Source organism: Crocodylus siamensis, chromosome 5, assembly GCF_052110815.1.
Source record: "Crocodylus siamensis isolate JL-2025a chromosome 5, ASM5211081v1, whole genome shotgun sequence".
Taxonomy (NCBI): domain Eukaryota; kingdom Metazoa; phylum Chordata; order Crocodylia; family Crocodylidae; genus Crocodylus; species Crocodylus siamensis.
In genome coordinates this window covers 37,456,489-37,479,543 of record NC_143399.1, presented here as the reverse complement: position 1 = coordinate 37,479,543, position 23,055 = coordinate 37,456,489, and the positions used below count along the sequence as shown (strand labels likewise).

Below are 23,055 nucleotides of genomic sequence, written 5' to 3'. Positions count from 1 at the left end.
TTTTCTTACCATGAACAGACTTCAGTAAGAAACTGAAAATTGAGCCTTTCTGTTGAGTAAGGCAACCACAAAGGGGACGCACCTATTCTTTTATCTCTAGCCTGGAATAGGAAGTTAGGGGTTGTGAGCAAAGACATGAGCCAGAATACATATCAGTTGTGTTGATGTCTCGAGGTTTTTTTTTTTTTTATTGCTAGTAGAACTGCCTGTAAACTAGCGTCATGTTAATGTATCCACTGCTAAAAAAAAATCAAGGGATCAAAAACGGCGTGAATAGCTTCTTACAAGCAGAAACAAAATGCATAATGAATTGAATTTTTTGTGAATAGAAAAGCCTGAACTTCTGTGATGACGTTTATTTGTTCTTAATCCTTAACAGGGCATTTAAAATATGATGCAGATTTAAGCCATCAAATGACCTTTTTATACTAGGATGTTTTGGAGACTAATGGCAATTTCTAAATAAAACCATCTTGTGTGTAATGATCACTTACTGGACCACATCACTTCTCCATATTGTTAAATGTACCCATTGTTTATGACTGTGCTGTCATTGGTGCTCCCTGCTGCTGTGTAGTTTCTCACTTTGTCATAAACATACAGCATGGGCAGCCATTTTGCTGTTAGTTTCGGAAACATCTTCACATATAGCAATGCTGGCATATTGTAAACACCAGTAATCCCATGATCCATGTAGCTCTCAATTCAGCCTTTACCTCCAAATGTCAAGGAAAAAAGATAGCTAGGATTTACAATAAATACAGAAAACTATTGAGATGAACTGACTTTATAAGAAAGAAAGCAAATGGATTCTGATTTGAAATTTTTTTTTTAAGGGTGTTTTTCTATTTTTAATCAAAGGGATTTTTTTCTCTATACTGAGCACTGTTATTTCCTTGATTCTCTAAATTCCAAATACAATGTAAATGTGATTAATAACCAATTGAGTAATAGAAAGTATTAGCATAACAAGAAAGAAACTATTCCCAACTAATTAAATTGAGTGTGTTTTAATGATTCACAGCCAGAATTTTTACCTCCCATGTTCATTTTTCAGAATAAGATGATATAATTCTAGTACACTTTAGTTTCTTCACTTCAGGATGGAACACTGCAGAACAGAGAAAAACAGTTTCTAAGTAACAAAAGCAATTCCCTGCAAAATGAACTAGACACCTTTTCAACGTTCCTAGTAACAAGCCAACTTTTAATGTAGACCAGATGCAGCTATTGATGTCCTAACATTCTGCAACACATCTGAACTATTAAGAAGATGCAGCCCAATTAGAAAGTGTTAGTGCTAGAGATGGAAGCCAAATTTAGAGGATGCCTGACTGCTCTGTTGTTGAGTGGTAGAAGGAATAAGTCTGTGGCATCTTCAGTCTGTAATAGAGAGGTTTAATTCTTGCAATAACTTTCCTTAAAGTGAAAGGTTTCATAGTTTCTAGGGTCGGAAGGGACCTGAGTAGATCATCTAGTCCGACCCCCTGCCATGGCAGGAAAGATTACTAGGGTCAAACGATCCCAGCAAGGTGTTCATCTAACCTGCTCTTAAAGACCCCCAGGGTAGGAGCCAGCACCACTTCGCTTGGAAGTTGGTTCCAGATCGTAGCCGCGCTGACCGTGAAGTAGCGCCTCCTGGTATCTAGCCTAAATCTTCCCTCTACCAGCTTGTGACCGTTATTCCTGGTCACTCTTGGCAGTGCTCGGGGGAACAGGGACTTCCCCAATGCCTGCTGATCCCCCTTGACTAGTTTGTAACAGGCCACTAGATCCCCCCCTTAGCCTTCTCTTGTGGAGGCTGAACAGGTTCAGGTCCCATAGCCTCTCCTTGTAGGGCCTGCCCTGCTGCCCCCTGATCAGGCGAGCAGCCCTCCTCTGGACCCTCTCCATGTTGTCCACATCCCTCTTGAAGTGCGGCGCCCAGAACTGGACGCAGTATTCCAGCTACAGCCTGACCAGGTGTGCAATGGAAGTTTTTTAAAGTGTTTAATCAGCCAGCAAAGTCCTCCAGAAGCTGCTTAGTTTTAAGGGGTGCCTATATATGTACACTGAGGCTGCTCCACCATGCTGTAACTACAATGCATCGGAGAAGACTCGATCAAATCTGCTGGAGTATGGTAATTATTGTACTCCAGTAGGCTCCAGCGTCGTGCTTGAACGGGCTTTAGTTAAAGTGCCTTGCCACCATTTTCCAGTATGGGGATGCTGATGCATACAATGCTCAGCGTGTGTGTAAATACCCAAGGATATTTCTTTTCAAAGGCATCTGGCAACACCAGTTTTTGTCCCCCCCCCCCCCCCCCCCCCCCAGCTGATGAGATCTGTGTCCCCTCATTAAGAACTGAGACAAGTTTTCAGTAAAAGGAAATCTAAACTACTTGCTCTCCTGAATCTTAGAGACTAAGGGCGTATTCTTTCTTAAATTAAAGAGTTAATTTTTTTGGGAAGTGTTAAATTTTGGCACCTCCTGTCCGCTAGTAAACTTTCAAATGTTTATAAAGGTGCCTTATCAAAAGGTCCATAATTTTGTTCACTTGGGTATAGACAAGATTTCTAATGTTTTTAACGATGAAAATTTCATAGTTTGTGGCTTGGGTTTCTAATTAAGAAATGTCAGATGACATTCCTAGTGGTGGCAGTGGTATTCATAAGACCTAAGTGGAAAAAAAGTATTTAAATAATAACAAACCAATCCTGCCTAGCTTCAAGGTTGTAATGGATATTTTTGTTTTGACTTGAAGAAAGCAGTATGCTAGTTGTTGGATGAAAGAGAGCTTAATTTGAAAATTGTCGGTGTTACTATATTTGCTTATACACCTCATGTTCCTGTTGTTCCCGCCCCTGCCAAACACAGTGAACATTCAAGTCAATTGACTCCCTCGGCTACTTGAATAAGCATGCTGCTACTGCTGCAAGCAGGAATCAAAACGGGAATACTTTTTTGTGGGGAGGGGGCATAAAATCAGCTTCCCCACTTAAGAAATGCAACTAATTATTGGGAGGCTGATTCTTTTGGGGAAAAGGTGCATGTGGTATGTGAGTGTATATAGTATAGGGCGTATTGCATGTAGCATGAGGTTATAATACATGATTAAAGAGCAGTATATTAAATCAAAATCCATTTTATACGGGGTATACATAAATCTTCTTTCAGGCAGGATCTTTCTTGCAAAGAGATTTCCTGCAACACTGACTCCCCCCCCCCTTTTTACATACTAGCTTTCTAGACTCTTCAGTAGGGGGAAAGAAGTTCTGACAAAAAAGGTGAACAGCTTGTTGGGTTTTATAATACAACATAATTTAAATGGCATTAATGTTTTATGTAATGAAATATCTTTAGTAGGCTGTTTTTAAATCTGATTTTTAATGTCAGCCTGGTGGTAGTTCCCTACAAGGCTGCTGGAAGGTTTTCTTCATATAGTTAACTGTAACGTGTACACAGCTTCAGTACAAGCCACTCTGCTTGCACAACATTCTGCTGCAATTCATCCTACCCAGGTTTTTTTCTCGTGTCTCTTCCCCCCCCCCCCCATGTGTTGTCATAGTGTAAGGAAAAGGGAGGTAGCCTCAACCAGCCATTTTCAGCAAGATATTAGCTTTGAGCTCTGGTCACCTCCCTGCCCTGTCTCCTCCTAGGACATTCCAGAGATAAGCAAAGGTTGAACAGGAGGCAGAAATGTGACAGCTGGTTTGTATGCCCTGCATGGAACAATAAATATAATGCATCTTGTTTTTATGGTTTACTGTTACAAAAGAGGGAGTAACTGATTCAGCTCCCCAGGTCACTAATGAGTAGCTGCTATGTGCAGAGGGAACTGTTAGTGCCAAAGGCAGTTTCTAGTAGCTGGTTATGAACCACTCAGGGAAAGCCTTGACTGCTTTCTAGGTAGTTCTGTAGTAACTACCTATGGGCAGCCTAAAGCCTTAATTGTTTATTTCTGCCCACAAAGTTACCCCTATTTTTTTCTCCATCTGTGGAGTGTAGGAGAAATCCTGAATTGGGCTCTCATTCTCCCTAAGGGGAACAGGTCTATGACGATCTTATTTTCAGTCTTTAGACTGGGACCTTTATCAAGTACGTTTAGTGCCCTGTTACAAAACTGAAATAATACCTCTGTCTCCATATCCAGCCAGGAGTGCAGGCAGATTAGAGAAGCATCACCTTTTTTAAAATTGCTTCCGGTTGAATTTTGGAACAGTGTTTAATATATAGAGAAGTATTGGTAGGTTGAGAAGTAGTGGTGCCTTTCCACCTGTTTTAGCAAACTGCTTTCTCCCAGTTGAAATATAAATTGTGATAGGATTATTTCTTAGCATTTTTTTCCTTTAACATTTCTTTCATGCCCCTCCTTTCTTAGAGGCTTTTAATTCCTTGTTGCAGTAATGGAAAGCAGCTGAGATCACATCTGTTTTGTTTAAAGCATATATTGGCAATAAACTATGACTTTCACTTTTTTAAATGACTTATGAGAAGTTATGCTTGGCTATGCTCTTTCTTTTGAAAGACAGTTGGCTATGTTAGTCAATGTAGGTGCTTGAGCCACCTCCGCTGGCAGACTGTTCCAGACCTTGGGGGCTTGGACAGTAAAGAAATTCTTCCTTATGTCCAGCCTGAAACGGTCTTGCAGGAGTTTGTGACCGTTCGACCTTGTCATCCTTTGGGGCACTCTGGTGAACAAACGTTCCCCCAGATCCTGGGGGTCACCCCTGATAAACTTATAGGTGGCCATCAGATCACCCCTGAGCCTATGCTTTTCCAGGCTAAAGAGTCCCATGTCTCTCAGCCTATCATCATAAGATCTGTTTTCCTGACCTCTGATCATGCATGTGGCTCTTCTCTGGACTCTCTCAAGCTTCTCCACATCCTTTTTGAATTGTGGAGCCCAAAACTGGACGCAGTATTCCAGCTGCGGCCTCACCAAGGCCGAGTACAAGGGGAGAATGACGTCCCGGGATTTGCTCGAGAAGCATCTATGGATGCAAGCCAGCGTTTTGGTCGCTTTATTAGCTTCAGCATCGCATTGCAGGCTCATGTTCATCTTGTGGTCAATGATGACCCCCAAGTCTCTTTCTTCTGTAGTGCTAACCAACATAGCACTGCCGAGCCTATAAGGATGCTGCATGTTTTTCCTCCCACGGTGGAGAACCTTGCATTTTTCGGTGTGAGGGGCAGGAGCGATTTTTGTTTTAATTAGTTGCCAGATCATCAGTAATTTTTTCCTTGTTTTGTTTTAATATATTTATTTTGTACAGCCAAAGAACTTATTCAAAGTTCTCTTTGCACAGATAGTTGGAGGTAAATCACTGTGAGGTTTTACTTGATGACAGGAAAGCCTATGAACCTTGCTGTAATGTTTGACTGGTGATTTTCCTGTGGAGATGACTACCCTAAATCAAGATAGTAGCAGATCAACAGCAAGAAAATAATGTTTGATCACAGTATCCTACTAGTTGCTTTTTTAATACAATTTGGGTGAAATGCTTAATGCATATTGGTTTTGTGCTGTCTTTTGAGCTTGACTTTTCAGGGAAGTGTACAGGTACTTCTAACCTTCTAACAAGTATAGATCAAGTGGAATAACATGGCACTTTTTATTCTGTTAAATGCATCTAGCTTCATAAAAATGCTTTTAACAAGTTACTTGTAAACTAAGCGTGGCTCAGAGCTTTAGGAAGAGACTGTTTAAACTAGATTTCAGCTTTAATTTATTCATACATGAAGTGCTGTTAGTAACCTTTGCATATTTTATAAGCATGTTCTGTGTAGTTTTATTTCTGTTTTGTTTAAAAGCTTTACTATGTCCTTGTGATGAGCAATGCTAGTGTATTGAATATTTTTGTGTATTCTATTAACAACACTGATTCACTTTGACAGCTACACTGAAACTTCCCAAAACTCTGAGTTGAAATTTTTTCCCCCTCAAAATATTATAAATAAGAAATACTTGCATAGTCTTAAAATAAGGACTAACTTGTCTTGAAACCTGGATTTTTGGGATTCTCTTGTGTAAATTAAGGGGTTAGTTTAATCTCGTAGAACAAGAATTGGCCTGCTTCCCTTTCTCTTGATGACTAGTTTCAAGTACTATTCTATTCAATACTTGTCTGTAACTTCAAAGTAATCTGAGCACAGGTTTCTCTGAGAATGTATGGCACTTTAGTAATTTTGTGTTGAGTGAACCTGACATGCTTAAGATCTTTTTCTTTTTGTCAAATAAATGAGTGTGTTCAGTTGAAGAGCTTGATATGGAAAGCTTTAACCAAGTGTTTCTTAGTATATTTATTTTTACTATTCCTGGCTTTAAGTTTTTGTTTTTGCTATGTGTAAGCTTCATTAAGTTTCAGCCAGGCCACTGAGGGAAAGCATTCTTACTCTGTACAATTTTTTACATTTATAAAAAGATGCATGACACTAATTAGTGTTCAGTTTACTTACAGAAGTAAAGAAAAAAGTCTGAAAGTTTAATTACAGCTCTTCTTTCCAAACCATAAACCTGTTTTAATTTAGGATAATTAAAATCATAGTAGTAGAAGATGATCCCTGCAGGTGAAACTCTGCCCCTCTTTATAGAGCTATATAGATCTGAGGGCTTTGCCAAATTTAAACTTTTGTTCCATGAACCAGCCCCCAGGATTCAGATCAAAGGCAGACTACACCACACTTTGGGCACTGCTATGAAGCATGTCCTGGCCACTTGGTCCCTGTCAGCATTCTCCAGCTTTTGCAAATGAGGCAATGAAACTGCCTTAGAGTAGTTTTAAACCACATGCCGAGCACTGATCTCTTACTGACCTGTTTGTTGGTGTGTGCTCAGGGATTCTCTAAGGCAGCCACATAGACTTATTTCCTGGATTTTGTTTTCTCACAGTGGGAGCAAATGGGTGGGAATGTTTCAAAGTTGTACTCCTGGGCACAGCAAAGAAGTGGTATAGACATGCCCTAAGTGGCTTAATTTATTAATAGAAAAGAAAGATCTGATCTATAACATTTTTAATGATAATCTGCGTTTTTGTCACAGTAGTGGTCAAGCTGGAATCTACCTGAATTTAGATGTTTTAATTAAAGTACTGTTACATCCAGATACCTGGGCAATACTGTCTTGTAACAGTATCTCTTCAGCTAAAGCTAATTGTCAAGTGGTTCCTAAATTGATAAATTTTAAGTGTATTGGTACAAAGGCAGACATGGTCATAATGATTTGTTTAAATTTTTAGATTTCTCAATCTTCTGGATTGTATAATCTCAAATGCCTAAATTCCCTCAGTTTTAGCTTTGTTGCAAATTATAAGTTATTTATTCTGGCTTCATACCAAATTTTCAGTCTCCGATCTTAAAGCTTTAAGCCTGGATGTTAAAAGAATGATTTAAATATACTTTATACTGGCCTGGGGTCATGGAGATTTAAAATGTAGCTCTTGTGGGTTTTATTGGCTAACTTTTTAAATGGCATAAGAGCAGTTAAACCTCTATATTGCTGTAGTTTTAAGTGTCAAATCTTTATGAGAATTGTGGGGGTCATTTGCTTCCCTGTGACACTGTTTGGTACAACAGTACTGTTCTCAGTATCAAACTTCTGACTTCTTTCAACATCATCCCTACTCCAAAAGGATGAAAAATTTGAGTGGCATGCCTCTAAGTAGTAGAAGCTCTTATGTGACTAATAGTTGGAATTCTCTTAAAAGTAATTTTAAATTTGAATACAAAAAAAGCTGTAATTCAAATGAAATACAAACTGTTGCTAACACTTGATCTTTAAAATATAATTGCAGTAGTTTGTCTAACAGTACACCTATAATTTTTGTCTGGTTTAGATGTAATAGGCTTAGTTACAATTATATAACACTGAATGTCACTTTTAAAGGAAAAACTAGGCTCATCTACTATTGAGCTTCCTGTGTGACTTGTCAGATTTTTGCATACTGTAGAAAGAGTTTTCATACATGTGAATTAATATAAAGGAAGTTCCAGTTCATCTTTAAAGGAAGTCCTCTAATTAAAATATGCCTCCCCCACTCTGAGGATTATAGTCTCATTTAGATGTGCTGCGGTCGCATTAATTTAAATCACACTTTATCCACCTGTGGAAGCAGTGGGGAATAAGGCCAGCTTATCATAACGTACAGCCAGATCCACTCTTAGAGGACCTATTCCTATAGGGATAGATGTAAGAGGCTTTTTGTAATGCATACATCATTTTTATTAAATTTGTCAGATTTCTGTAATTTAAGAATTTATTTAAAAAAATTATATGAAAGCCTTGTATTGCAAGGTAGCTTTAGCAGTTTTTTATTTTCACTACATACATAAATATGGTTAGCATTAGTTAATTTGATAATGTGCAGTAATGCAAAAATATCTGTGGTAGTTACTGGTATTTTGCAGGAGTCTTTGATGCTGAGACCGAGGAAGGCAATTCTTGTCATCCTGTCTGGAATTTGAATAAATTGGATCAGTGGTGTGAAGGTTACTTGAAAGAGTAAAATATCTAATTGTATTCCAGGGGCTACATGTGTCCCTTGAGGGGTTAATTTGCAGCCCCTGAGATTTCACTCAGTTGACGTTGCCAGGGTCTCCAGGCTCCTTCTCCCCTGTTGGGCTTCTGCTTCCTGCCCCTCATCCGGGGGCAAGGCAGCATGGTACAGCCCATGCTGCCAGGGTTAGGTCATGGCTGGGGGTTGGGGGGAGGGTGGAAGCTGCAGCCAGGAAGTTGAGGGTTGGGGCCTAAGCACTTTCCTAGATGTCATAGACATTAGGGCTGGAAGGGACCTCGGGAGATCGAGTCCAGCCCCCTGCCCAAAGGGCAGGAAGTCAGCTGGGGTCATAGGATCCCAGCAAGATAAGCATCCAATTTACTCTTGAAGGTGTTCAATGTAGGTGCTTGAACCACCTCCGCTGGCAGACTGTTCCAGACCTTGGGGGCTCGGACAGTAAAGAAATTCTTCCTTATGTCCAGCCTGAAACGGTCTTGCAGGAGTTTGTGACCGTTCGACCTCGTCATCCCTTGGGGCGCTCTGGTGAACAGACGTTCCCCCAGATCCTGGGGGTCACCCCTGATAAACTTATAGGTGGCCATCAGATCACCCCTGAGCCTGCGCTTTTCCAGGCTAGAGAGTCCCATGGCTCTCAGCCTGTCATGGTAAGATCTGTTTTCCTGACCTCTGATCATGTGCGTGGCTCTCCTCTGGACTCTCTCAAGCTTCTCCACATCCTTTTTGAATTGTGGAGCCCAAAACTGGACGCAGTACTCCAGCTGCGGCCTCACCAAGGCCGAATACAAGGGGAGAATGACGTCCCGGGATTTGCTCGAGAAGCATCTATGGATGCACGCCAGCATTTTGGTCGCTTTACTAGCTGCAGCATCGCATTGCAGGCTCATGTTCATCTTGTGGTCAATGATGACCCCCAAGTCTCTTTCTTCTGTAGTGCTAACCAACATAGCACTGCCGAGCCTATAAGGGTGCTGCAGGTTTTTCCTCCCAAGGTGGAGAACCTTGCATTTTTCAGTGTTAAACACCATGAGGGTCTCATCTGCCCACTTGCTGAGCTTGTCCAGGTCAGCCTGGATCACTCGCCTATCTTGTGGCGTGGATGCTTTGCCCCAAAGTTTGGTGTCATCGGCGAACTTGGACAGTCCACTCCTGACTCCAATGTCCACATCGTTAATGAAGATGTTGAACAGTATGGGTCCCAGGACAGAGCCTTGAGGGACCCCACTGGTCACAGGGCACCATGATGAGTGACTGCCATCAATTACAACCCTCTGGGTCCGACCACGGAGTCAATTTCCCAGCCAGCGGATCGTGGTGGAGCCAAGGCCACAACTGGCCAGTTTGGCCAAGAGGTGATCATGGGATACCAGATCAAAAGCTTTTTTGAAGTCAAGATATGACATCAATCTCTTCTGCCTTGTCCAGGTGATAGGTCACCTGGTCATAGAAGGAAATGAGATTGGTCAAACAAGACCTACCCGCAACAAACCCGTGCTGGCTATCCCTTAGGATGTTAGCCTGGGCCAGTCCCTCAAGGATGGCCTCCTTAATAAATTTTTCTAAGATCTTCCCAGGATAGAAGTTAGGCTAATGGGCCTGTAGTTAGCCAGATCCACTCTCCTCCCTTTCTTGAAGATCGGCACCACATTGGCCTTCTTCCAGTCTTCAGGCACTACACCAGAGTGCCAGGAGTTTTCAAAGATCCGTGCCAGGGGCTGGGCTATGATGTTTGCCAGCTCCTTGAGTACCCTGGGGTGCAGATTGTCAGGGCCAGCTGACTTGAAGGTATCCAGCTTCTCAAGGTGTTCCTTTACGAGGTCAGCATTGATGGAGGGTAGGGGATCCCCCTCATCCAGATTTCCCTGTCCCATAGTAGGCATGGGCGTCCCATGTGACTGATGAAAGACTGACGCAAAGTACCTATTTAATAGGTTGGCTTTTTCCTGGGCGTCAGTTGTCAGTTGCCCCATCTGGTTTAGCAGGGGTCCAACATTGCCCTTGCTTTTCCTCCGGCTCCCCACATATCTGAAAAAGGACTTTTTGTTGTCCTTGATGCTTGAAGCTAGTTGGAGTTCAGTTGCAGCCTTGGCTTTCCTGGTTTGGTCCCTGCAGGACCGGACCAGTGCGGAGTAATTCTCTTTGGAGGTGAATCCTGTCCTTCATCCTTTGTAGGCTTTTCTTTTTAGCCACAGTAGGTCCGCTAGGTCTCTGGAGAGCCTTTCACAGTAGAGGAGGGGAGGGCTGAGTGTGTGTGTGTGGGGGGGTGCCCATGGCTTGTGTTTGGTGTGGCCTGTGGGGCATATGGCCCTCACTGCGGCAGCTCAAAATATGCGACTTCCAGCCACTTAGATTAGAACAGGGCTGTCCAACTTTCATTTTAGTCTTAAATCTTTAGAAACCTATTGGATTGTAATGACATTTTCTCCCTCTGAACACAATGTCTGTTTATAAAAATCACTTGAAACAGTTGCAGAAATACTGTAGAAATCTACGTGTTTGAAGAAGGCATACCACAAATTAATTAAATTTCCATTCATAAGTATCAATGTGGCAATACTCATCAATTGATTTCATAGACATTAGGGCTGGAAGGGACCTCAGAAGATCATAGAGTCCAGTCCTCTGCCTTGGGAGCAGGAATTCAGCAGGGGTCATAGGATCCCAACAAGATAAACATTTAACTTTCTCTTGAAGGTGTTCAAAGTAGGTGCTTGAGCTACCTCTGGCAGCAGTCTATTAAAGAAGTTCTTCGTTATGTCAAGCCTGTAACGGCCCTGAAGGAGTTTGTGACCATTTGACCTAGTTGTCCCCTGGGGTGTTCTGGTGAACAGACGTTCCCCCAGATCCTGGTGAGAACCCCTAACAAACTTATAGGGGGCCACCAGATCATCCCCGAGCCTGCACTTTTCCAAGCTGAGGAGTCTTATAGCTCTTAGCCTGTCATCATAAGGTCTGTTTTCCTGACCTCTGATCCATGTGTGTGGCTCTCCTCTGGACTCTGTCAAGCTTCTCCACATCCTTTTTGAATTGTGACGCCCAAAACTGGACGCAGTACTCCAGCTGTGGCCTCACCAAGGTGGAATAGAATGGGAGAATGACGTCCTGGGATTTGTTTGAGAAGCATCTATGGATGCAAGGCAGCATTTTGCTCACTTTACTAGTTGCAGCATCATATTGGTGGTTCATGTTCATCTTGTGGTCAGTCACGACCCCCAAGTCCTTTTCGTCTGTAGTGCTAGCCAACGTAGCACTGCTGAGCCTATAAGCATGCTGTGGGGTTTTTCTTCCCAAGGTGGAGAACCTTGCATTTTTCAGTGTTAAACACCATGTGGTTCTCGTCCACCCACTTCCTGAGCCTGTCAAGGTCAGCCTGGATTTCCCTCCTGTCCTCAGGTGTGGATGCTTTACCCCAAAGTTTGGTTTCATCGGTGAACTTGGCCAGTCTGCTTCTGATGCCAATATCCACATCATTAATGAAGATGTTGAATAATATGGGCCCAAGGACAGAGCCTTGAGGGACCTCACTGGTCACAGGGCACTGCGGTGACTGACTGCTGTCAACCACCACCCTCTGGGTCCAACCACAAATCCAATTTCCAGCCAGCAGGTCGTGGTGAAGCCAAGGCTGCAGTTGGCCAATTTTGCCAAAAGATGATCATGGGATATCAGATCAAAGGCTTTTTTGAAGTCAAGATGTATGACATCAATCTCTTCTCCCTTGTCCAGGTGATAGGTCATCTGGTCGTAAAAGGGAATAAGATTGGTCAAGCAAGACCTATCCACAACAAACCCATGTTGGCTGTCCTCAGGATGCTGCCATTTGTTAGGATGGCCTCTTTGATAATCTTTTCTAAGACCTTCCCCGGCATAGAGCTCAGGCTGATGGGCCTGTAGTTTCCCAGATCCACTTTCCTCCCCTTCTTGAAGATCGGCACCACATTTGCCTTTTTTCAGTCTTTGGGCACTTCACCAGAGCACCAGGAGTTCTCAGGGGCTGGGCTATGATGCTTGCCAGCTCCTTGAGTACCGTGGGGTGTAATCCATCAGGGCCAAGTGACTTGAAGGTGTCCAGCCTCTCAAGGTGTTCCTTCACAAGGTCAGAATTGATGGAGGCTAAGGAATCATCCTCACCCCGGCATTCCTGTCCTGTAATGGGCAGAGGCGCCCCTTGGGATTGGTGAAAAACCGATGCAAAGTACCCATTTAGCAAGTTGGCTTTTTCCTGGATATTGGTTGTCAGTTGTCCTATCTGGTTTAGCAGGGGTCCGATGTTGCTCTTGCTTTTCCTTCAGCTCCCCACATATCTAAAAAAGGACTCTTTATTGTCCTTGATACTTGTAGCTGGTTGGAGTTCAGTAATAGGCTTTCCTGGTTCGCTCTCTGCAGGTCCGGACCAGTGCAGAATATTCTTCCTTGGAGGTGGATCCAGTCCTCCATCCTTTGTAGGTCTTTCTTTTTTAGACGCAGAAGGTCCACTAGTTCCCTGCAGAGCCAAGGGGGCTGCTGTGCTCTTCTGTTGCCTTTCCTCCGTGAATTCGAGCACTAATTCACTGAATAAATTAAGACAATGTAGCTCACTGTATCATTTATGTTAATGCTGAAGTTTTGAACTTCCATTCCTTTCCATTTCTGCTGAGACTTGATGAAAATTGGTCGTGCTTATTTTAGCTTTCATTTTAGAGAGAAAATCCTTATAAATTGTCTTATTACCTATGAGTCGTGACCATGACCCCTGTGCTTTGAGGTTAGTTTATAGAAGGAAGAGAGCTTCACTTTTAATTTAAATGTACAGGAGTTAATTGGTCTTCTGAGGAGACTGAGCATGTGCATTACTCCTTTACACTTTCAATATTCCACCTACTCTCTGCTTCAGCCCCTCTCTTATTTGTGGATTTACCTAATTTTTTTTTTTTTAAATGAAATCTTAAGCATGGTTCCTAATACTTCTACTATTCATTTTTTAAAAAATCTAAGTTTTTAGCTTTTTATAAAAACATTTAATTGTAGAATTAAGTGGTTAATCACTAGAAACAGTTTTATAGTAAACAGTTGCGTTTCATATGATAACTTTATGTTAAAGTAATCAAGCTGTTTTAACATTGTAAAAAAGTGTAAATATACTGTGCAGGTTAATAGTTTTAACAGCTTTTTCCTTGTTTAAAGAACGTTTTAATTTTTTTTTTTTTTTTCAGGTTTCTAGTGGGGGCAAACTAACTTTTCTAAATACTGGCTTTTCATAAGTACTGTCTTATTGCAACTAAACTAGCTGATATGTCTTTTTTGTTTCTTTTTAACCAGTCTTTCAGTCTTTCAAGAAAGAAAATAGTTCACTACACCAGTTTTGACCAACGAAGAAGAGCAAATGCAGCATTTTTAATAGGTGCATATGCAGTAAGTATCACCTTTTTGTACGTATATCTCTATTCTTTCCTGCCTTTTTTTTTAATACCATGTAAAATTGAGACTAAGTATATAGTATTTAGTGGATTAGCTAGTTTTGTCATTCAGGCCCTATGTAACGTAGCTTTGAAAATTTAAATCAGGCCCAGGTGTAAGGGAAGTCCAGTTTTTCACAGTAATCCCACAGGAGTCTTGGGTGATAAATTCCTTTGCATCTTCCTCTTCCTTACACTTAAGGGAGAGTACACCTTATTTATCATTGCATCCTCGCTGAGATTGAGAAGTAAGACTGGACTCAGCAAGGGTGTGAAGAGACTAATCATGGTGTGTTGTACAGACAAGCCTCCTATGACATTACAGGGAAAGGCACCTTGAAAATATGTGCACACTCCATCTGTAAGATCTCTTAACTCTCTCCCCAGTTCATTTCCTTCAATGCAACATGCATCAAAACCATGTTTCGGGCTGTTCACAGGGCCTAGGATTGTAGCATCTGCTGGAGAGGAGGGGCGTAGTACTGGTATGGAAGACAAGAGAGAAGACTGGCCAAGAGCAGTACTAGCTGAAGAGGCCAGTCTAGAACCACAGTAATTGTCAGACTGAAATTACTTTTATGTTACAAGCTGTGATGCCTGTTGTCTGCCTTAACTAAGCACGTTACACTCTGATCACAATTACTACCTCAAGCTTGGTGGTAAATACTGGCTATTGGGTTCTGTTCTCAAGATAAAACTGCTTGCTCCTCTTTTTCAGAGCCTATTACTGCTGTAAACAAAGTTCTGTATGGTTAGTGTCATGGAGTGGTTGCACAAGACTTCTCTGGCTCGGTTTGGTTACTCTTAGTACTCCCTGAAGCCAGCCCAAGCTTGGCTTCTAGAGTTGGGAGGGGGAAGCTTGGCTCCTAACTCTGAGATCTTGGCCTTTTGGGCCCTCTGACCCTCCTGGCTTTCTGTGGCCACCTGAAGGAGCTATGTTCCAGTTGTGTGCCTGAGAGAGGGACTGTACCTCTTCTTGGAAAGAGATGCAAGGTTCTGAGGCTCCAAGCAGCAAAGAGATGGACAGACTCTGCTTCAGTAAAGGTGTTTATTTAGACACAGACTACCCAGCTAGAGCTTTTCCACTCTTCCCCACCCTGGCCCTCCAAAAATGTAGGCAGAAGTGCAGCTCCCTGCTGTAAATTGGAACACTTTGCAGTAGGAGTGCACTGATGGGGGTTTTTGAGACCAGTACCAATAGCTGATATTTAAGGGGACATATCAGCCAATATCGGTCTGATACGCTGCCTGCAGCAGATAAGTCTGGTGTGGTAGGTGAAGTGGTGGGGGGAGGGGTAAGGGAAGGCATGTGTTGGGGGCAGATCAAGGCCCTGCCATAAGTAAGGGAGGCGGGGGCTGGGGCAAGTGCTGCCCAGTTGGGGAGGGCAGGCTGGGGACAATGCCATGAAGGACTGCCTGTGGGGATGTCAATTAACTAATTTAATTCAGAGAGTCATTAATCCTCTATGACCCACAGGTTGTCAGGTTTGGGGCATTAAAGTAAGTTTAATTTCCCTGAGTACTGATCTACTGCCTGACCCCATTCAGAGTTAGGAAGAGTAGCTAAACATTACAACACAGACAAGTTGAGCAATGCAAGCTGTATTACACAACAAGACCCGCACAACAACAAGCCGATACAATATTCCCGTAACACCCCAGTGGCAACACAGTAAAATACATTCGATGGACAGTAATGTGATACATCCCAAACCCAATGTCCTTGGTCACACAGCCAGTCAACTTTACCTTGAGCTTCAGTCACTACACAGTTAATTGCTATGCAACTTCACAGACAACCCAGAAACCACAGATGACAGTAAGAATACCCTGAGGCTAGTCAGAAGGAAAAACCCTCCAACAGTCCCTGAGGATTTCTAGCTTTTCCCTGCTTGGGTACTCAGCACATCAAATAGGGAAAGGGTGATACTTTACCTAGCTGTGGCTTCCCAACAACCAGGTCACAGCAAGGAACCTGCAGTCAATGAACTCCCGCACCCCAAGAGCTTAGAGTCAGAACTGTCCAGCCAGAGTGAGAGCAAGGCTGAGCCCCAGCCCCAGAGCTCCTGCTGGCTGCTCCGGACAGGATTTATAGTCTTCTAATCACGCTGCCTGTCACTCACCCAATGGTCCAATCATTGCCATTTTTACAGTACCCAATCAAATTCAAACCTGGGCAGTACTTAAAAGGACCAATCAATTCAAACTATTTGAACTCAATGCAAGCAATATTATCATAATTAACATGTCAATATTGATTAAACAGTTACGTTACTGTTAAACACTGTGCATGCCCAGACCTTAAAAGCAGGTCATGACTTCATCAAGGTTGAGAGTTCAGACCCTCTAGACCAGGGTTGGGCAAAATGTGGGCCGAAGTGAGGCCATTCTATCTGGCCTGCAGGGCTCCTCAAAAATTTAGAAAATTAATATTAATCTGCCCTTTGTTCCTGTCAAAAATGACAGGAGCCAGGGGCAGTAGGACCCAGGGGAAGCCCTGGCAGGCTCCTTCAACAGCAGGGCCCACCTGGCCCTGCCCCCCAGCTGGAAGCAGGGAAGGAGCCCAAGGAAAAGCAGCCCTTTCCCCACCCCATGGCCAGTACTCCCTGCTGCAGCTACTCACAGGGCTGCTCTGAACAGGCACAGGCAGCCCCATGTGGGCTGTGAGCAGCTGTAGTATGGGGCACCAGCCATGGGGTGGGCAAGGGGCCGCTTTTTTCCCTGTGCTCAGCACCAGCTTGTAATCTGCCCCTGCTGCCAGCCTGAGCCCCGTGCTGGTTCCAGGCTCACCTGTCGGGGCTGCGCTGTGGCAGGAGCAACTGCTCAACACTGAGGAAAGCAGCCCCCCCGCTTGCTGCGCTGAGCAGTGTTTGCCACTGCTGCCCCTGAGCTGCCCAGTGCACGATCTCCAGGTGGCCAGCAGCAGGAAACACTGCCTGGCATGGCAAGTGTGGGGGCTGCTTTCCTTTGCACTGAGCAGCTGGTGCTGCCATAGCGCAGCCCTGACAGGCGAGCTCAGAGCTGGTGCAGGGACTAGCCTGGCTGTGGGAGGAGGTTACAAGCTGGTGCTGAGCGTGGGGAAAAGCAGCCCCTTGCCTACCCTGTGGCCAGTGCCCTGCACTGCAGCCACTTGCAGCCCATGGGGCTGCCTGTGCCTGCTCAGGACAGCCCTGCGTGGGCTGCGAGCGGCTGCAGCAGGGAGCATGGAGCATGGGGCAGGGGAAGGGGTGGTTTTCCCCATGCTCAGCACCAGCTCCTTCCCTGCTGGTGAGCAGGGGGTCGGGGCTGCATGCTGCCCCCTGCCCGGGGGGCACTGAGAGTGAGCAGGCGGGGAGCCAGTGAGAGCACAGGGCCCACACCAGCGTGTCCTGCCACCCTGCTCTGGGCCCCACTGGCTCCAGGAGTCCAGGGTCCCAGCCGGCAGGGGCTCTGTGGAGCCAGGCCAGCTCCCCCCACTCCTGCTAGTGCAGCCCAGCCCAGCTCAGCTCCACAGATGCCTACCAGCCTGCACTCTGAGTCCCACTGGTGCTGGCCCTAGGACATTGGTCCCAAGACATTGGGACATTGGTCCCAAGATAGTGACCAGGGTGGGGGGCATCTGTCAAGGGGTGGGGGCTACCCATGCGGCCCTCGATGGCTTGCCAAAACTGGGTAAGTGGCCCTCTGCCCAAAATAATTGCAGGCCCCTGCCTTAGTCCATGATATTTACAGAAACTGTACACACAAATTTCACTCTGCTTTGGAAAATAAGAGTAATAAAGGTACCTTCTGCATTTCTACTTCCATGATATTGTTTGGGAGCAGGTGGGAGTGACAAATGCATGCGTCTTGTTTCTCTCTTTCCGTTTAAAAAACCCTGTACTAAGCTTTTGTGTACAAGAAGAATCTTCGATTCAAAGAGTCTGATAAATTAAAAGGAACGTTATTGGCATTTTTTCCTGTTGGAACTTTGTGGGTTTTTTTGATGGAAGTATCTTTGTTAAACAAGCATAGCACAATTAAGACTGAGAGAGGATGTAAGACCTTTTCATCCAGAGAGCACTGCAGGCTAGACAGGGTGCAGCAGCTGCAGGTGACCAGCACAACAGGTTAATGGAGCAATTAGCAGGCCCCTGCAGGCTGACCTGGGGTAGGTAGGGCCTAGGAGCATATAAACTCAAGGCTGGGGCTGGTAAGGGGGTCTCTCCCTGGCAGTGGCCGAGTAGTGAGAGCAAGGAATTTTTATTAATTTTCATATGGGGCTCAATACTCTTGACATTGGTTTGGACTTTGCCTCAGTGGTCCTTCCAAGCCTATGACCTTTTGTTTTTGTGGATCCTTTTAAATGGCTTCCTATTTAAGGAATAAAGGGTTTGACAGTATGGTCCGTGGGGAAGAATTTTGACACTTTTTCAGACTCATCCCATACTGGATGCTACAAATTATGTGTGTAACCCTAACCATAACGCTACCTGCGGCCATTGCTGGATTCAGGGTCCTGGGGTGTGAAATAGCCTTGGTCAACCTCCCAGCCCCTAAGGCTGGGGCCGTCTCTCTGTGGAGTGCTTTCTTGTGATTCTCCCCCCCCCACACACACACACACTGGAGTTCATAAAATCTAACTATTTATAGTTTATTATTTACAAAGCGGTCAACATATATGAATGAGGTTAATAGCAGAACAAGATATCAATCATTGAATTGTCAAAGGCAGGTATCGATGAACCACAACACTGTACAAATTGAATCAGACACCCTCAGTACAACTTCCCAGCTTAAAACCTTGAGACTCCAGTGAGCAGGAGCACACAGGGTTAACAAACATCAGCTCTTGTTCACACTGGCAGCACAGTATCAATGGTTCGTGCTGTGTTTCAGAAAGTCCTGCTCTGCTAGGGCTTGCATGGGGAAGAGAAGTTCTCTGCTCCAGCTGTCTATGGTATCTGCAAAGAAACGCACGCTGCTTTCCCCTCTCCCCAAAAGCACCTTTCTCCAATTCCCAGACACAGGCTCTTGTGCTGATAACTGAAACATCCCTGGGTTTATCACCCACCTGGCCCAGGCTGGTTCTCAGTTAACTCTCCCCAGAGCCTTCCCAGATCAATACCCTGCCCCCCTAGGCAAGTCTACTTTATCACCCTTTTTCCTTCACACAGGTCCCTCTGCCTCACAGAGTGGGGAAAAAGGATATCAGGTTGTCTTCCCTGTGTCACTGTGAGCAGGTTCACCTCAGGCACACTGCAGGGTAGTTTCTCCCCCAGTTGTGTGGTCTCTGGTCCCTTCCCTTCTCTGAACCTGGCTGAGTTCCCTCCCCTCTCCTGTCTCAGGAGCCAATCAAAAGCATGCATGCACTGTTGCCAGCATCAACTTTCTGCAGACTTTCTTGCAGTATTAGCTGTTTAAGTATGCAAACACCTAAATAAAATTCTTCAGATATACCCAGAGATTTCAAATTGGAATATGTAGTGTTAAAAACATTCTGACCTGATGCATTCTTTGCAACAGAATGATTGTTCAAATATATTTTCTATAGTCGGAGAAAAAGTGAATGAAAGCTAAAAGCTAGCATTTTCTGGGGGGTGAGGGGAAGGTCTTGAATCTCCCTAGCTGGCCTCCACTGAGCAGCTCTCCTCTGGGGGTAGACTTTTAGAAAGAATTATTTAGTACTGGTGAGGCCCAAAAGGCCCAAACTGTGTGTAAACCCAATAATGCCTTTGTTACCAAAGGAGTTGATCAGGGATGATGCAGAGTTAAACATGGGGCTTGTACCACAGGTACGGTCACTGGGGAGGATGGAGGAGGTATGACCAAGTTCCAACCCTGGAAATTATAGAATCAATGAGTCGGAAGGGATGTACTGGGGGTGGGAGGGATCATAAGACCCCAGCCAGGTGCCTATCCAGTCTCCTCTTGAAGATTTCCAGGGAAGGTGAGAGCACCACCTCTCTGGGAAGCCTATTCCAGGCTCTGGCCACCCTTACAATGAAGTAATTCTTCCTAGTATCTAACCTAAACCTATCCTCCCTCAGCTTGTGGCCATTGTTCCTGGTGACTCCAAGGGGGGCCCTGGTGAACAGGCTTTCCCTGAGTCCCTGCTGGTGGCCCCTGATAAGGTTGTAGGCAGCCAGAGGATCCCCCACCTCAAGTCTCCTCTTGCGGAGACGGAAGAGATTCAGGTCCCTCAGTCTCTTCTCATGGAGGCCCCCAGCAATATGAGTGGCCCTCCTCTAGACCCTCTCCAGGGTCTCCATGTCCCTCTTGAAGTGCGGCACCCAGAACTGGACACAGTACTCCAGCTGTGCTCTGACCAGCACCGCATAGAGGGGGGGCAAGACCTCTCTGGACTTGTTAGTGATGCCCCTGTTGATGCATGACAGGGTGCGGTTGGCTCTGCCTATTGCTTCGTCGCATTGGCGACTCATTCATCCTTGAGTCAGTCATGACTCCAAGATCTCTCTCTGCCTCTGTGCTGCCAAGAGGGTCAGCCCCTAACCTATAACCATAATGCTGGTTCCCTCTCCCCAGGTGCAGCACCCTGCACTGGTCCTTGTTGAACTGCATCCTGTTCAGATCTGCCCACTTCTCTAACCTATCCAGGTCTGCCTGGATGCGGTCCCTGCCTGCCGGTGTATTCAGTTTACCCCACATCTTGGTGTCATCAGCAAACTTGAACAGGGTGCTCTCCACACCCTCGTCCAGGTCACTAATGAAGATATTGAACAGCACTGGCCCAAAGACCGAGCCCTGAGGGACTCCGCTGCTGTTTGGTACACATGACAGTTTCTGCTAAAATGAGGACCTGTCTCAAGCTATCCAGCTTAGCAGATCTAGCCAGAATTTTCTAGCTACTAGTATACAAGTGTTGGAACTATATCTTGGAAAATGGGTTAACATTTATTTGACTAGTAGAATCTCTAGGTCTCTGTTGATGTGCAGAATACTCTGACAGCTTGTCCACTGCAAGTGATTATAGACCAAAAAATTAAGTTTTTAAACATATCTTTCTTTGCATGCCCATCAATCAGTCTTCTAATTAAAGAATAACTTTTATAGCTTCCACACATTTTGGTTGTGCTTATAGCTTGATCTAACAACTTTCACTTTAAAAAAACAAACTTAATTTTAAAGAATGTCAGAAGTATTAGATTTACCCAGTTATTTCATTATTTCATTCCAGAATTAATGTTTATGGTTGTCTGTTGAACTGATTTGAAACTGACATCTGCTTTTGAGCTGAAAAAAATAATTTAAATGTGATACTACTTGGGAAATGAGTTTCTGTGACATTGCTTTAATCTTGAAGTACTCAATATAAGAATTGTATATAGTTGAGAGAGGTGGAGTCGGGGAAGAGCTGGAAAGGGAGTTTGGCTCATTGTCTGCTGTTAGCAGAAATAAAAGAAACCTTTTTGTAGGAAAAAAAAGAAAGGCTCTTGTCTCAGTGAACTCCGCCCACACCACTACATGGTACAAGAAGTGGTCAGGAACAGGTGACTGCATTGCATGGAATGATCTTTCAGAGTAAAAAACGGAGCAACAATGGGCTCTTGGCAGAGAACTGGAAGAGGCTTGTGCAACCTGTACTTCAGGGTGGGTAGAGCTAAGTGACCAAACATAGCTACTTTTATGAATGTAGCAGGTGCTGAGGCTCTGAATGTATTTAACTGAGCCAAACAGAACAGTCTGATTTATGAAGGTGCTCAAAAGTTTGAGGAGTACTACACTTGGAAGTCTTTTGAAAGATATCAGTTTCATGTGAGGTTGCAAAAAGAAGAAGACCTCTTTGGGGAATTGGAAAAGGATCTCAGAAATGCTGTGTCAGTCCTGCAATTTTGGAGAACTTGGACTCCATTGTGATTAGAATTCGGATAATAATACGGATCAGAGACACGCAGGTTAGATAGACTGCTGGAGGATCTTGAGGATTCTCAAGCTAGAAAAAGCAATCAGCATGTGCAAAGCAGCAGAGATCACCCAGACTAGATTGAAGTCTTTGGAAGGAAATCTAGATGCTGAAATTTGTTAACAGAATAATAAACCCTCCCAGAAAAGAACTGAAACAAAACAGAGCTTGCAAGGAGAGGTCTGAGAAATGCGGCAGGAAGAACTTAAGAAAAGCAGCATAAAGAGCTATACAGGCAGTCCTCAGACTTGCAACACAATTGGTTCCTGAATACCATGTTTTAAGTCAAAACGTAGTAACTTGGAACCAATAATCCCATAGGAATAATGTTATATATGGGTGATTCATTCCTTTACGATGCTCAATACAGCTGCATCCAGCTGCTAAGTATGGAAGGGGGTGGAGAGGGAAGGGGTGTTTGGGGGGGGGGGGCAGATCAATGCCCCTGCAGTGAAGAAGGGATTGGGGCTGGGATTGGAGGAACTGCTGCCCAGTGCGGGGGCGGGGGAACGGGACAAAGGCACAGGTTGTCCAGGGGGCGTGGGGAGGAGGTATAGTCTGGAGGCAATGCAGTGGCTCCATCCCACACCCACTCGCCCCAGCCCCACTTGCTCCATGCAGATCTGGGGGCACCCGCCCTGCCCCCACCCACCCTATGCCCTCCTAGACAAGTGGGGGGAGCAGCAGCAGGAGTCACCAGATGAGCAGCTCCCTGACCAGTGGTGTGCAGTGGTGGGAGCTGCTTCCCTCCCCCTCTGCACTCCTCAGTCTTCATCCCATACCTCCTCTGCCCCAGTTGGGTAGTGCTTGCCCTAACCCCTGTCCCAGCCCCAATCCCTCCACTGCAGGGGTGTTGATCTGTGCCCCCCCACTTCCCTTCCTTCTCCCCTTCCAGACTTACCAGCTAGATGCAGCTGCATCAAGCATTGTAAAGTTGACACCTGTGTGGGAACCTCGAAACACAGTGTCAATTTATAAAGGTCATAAGTGCTGTTCGAGGTAAATTGAAATCATAAGTCAAGGACTACCTGTATAACAAACAGGCTATAGCAGTGTCCTGCTTTTTGGACAGTGCTGGAACAAATGCAAAGGACAACCATTTTCCTAGAGTATGTAGAGGAGAGGACTGCAGGTATAGAAAGGGGCAATCTGTGCGATCACTGCAAATTGCAACATTGCAGGCAGCAACGAAGAGGAGCTGTATGTAGAAATAGTACAAAATACACCAGTCTTCTAATGATATTG

The 23,055-nt window shown here is 44.6% G+C and overlaps 1 protein-coding gene and 1 long non-coding RNA gene across 4 annotated transcripts in view; one reads left to right on the top strand and one right to left on the bottom strand.

The window, feature by feature from the left end:
* Positions 1-15,997, bottom strand: part of LOC149863741 (uncharacterized) — a 31,420-nt gene extending 15,423 nt beyond the window's left edge. Inside the window, exon 1 of the long non-coding RNA XR_016442314.1 lies at positions 15,864-15,997. This is a non-coding gene — a long non-coding RNA (uncharacterized LOC149863741). The remainder of the gene's footprint in view (positions 1-15,863) is intronic.
* Positions 1-23,055, top strand: part of CDC14A (cell division cycle 14A) — a 143,080-nt gene that overhangs the window by 29,982 nt on the left and 90,043 nt on the right. For all 3 annotated transcript variants that reach the window (XM_090047084.1, XM_090047085.1, XM_090047086.1), the window contains exon 4: positions 13,792-13,884. In XM_090047084.1, coding sequence (XP_089903210.1) covers positions 13,792-13,884 — 93 coding nt within the window. The remainder of the gene's footprint in view (positions 1-13,791; positions 13,885-23,055) is intronic.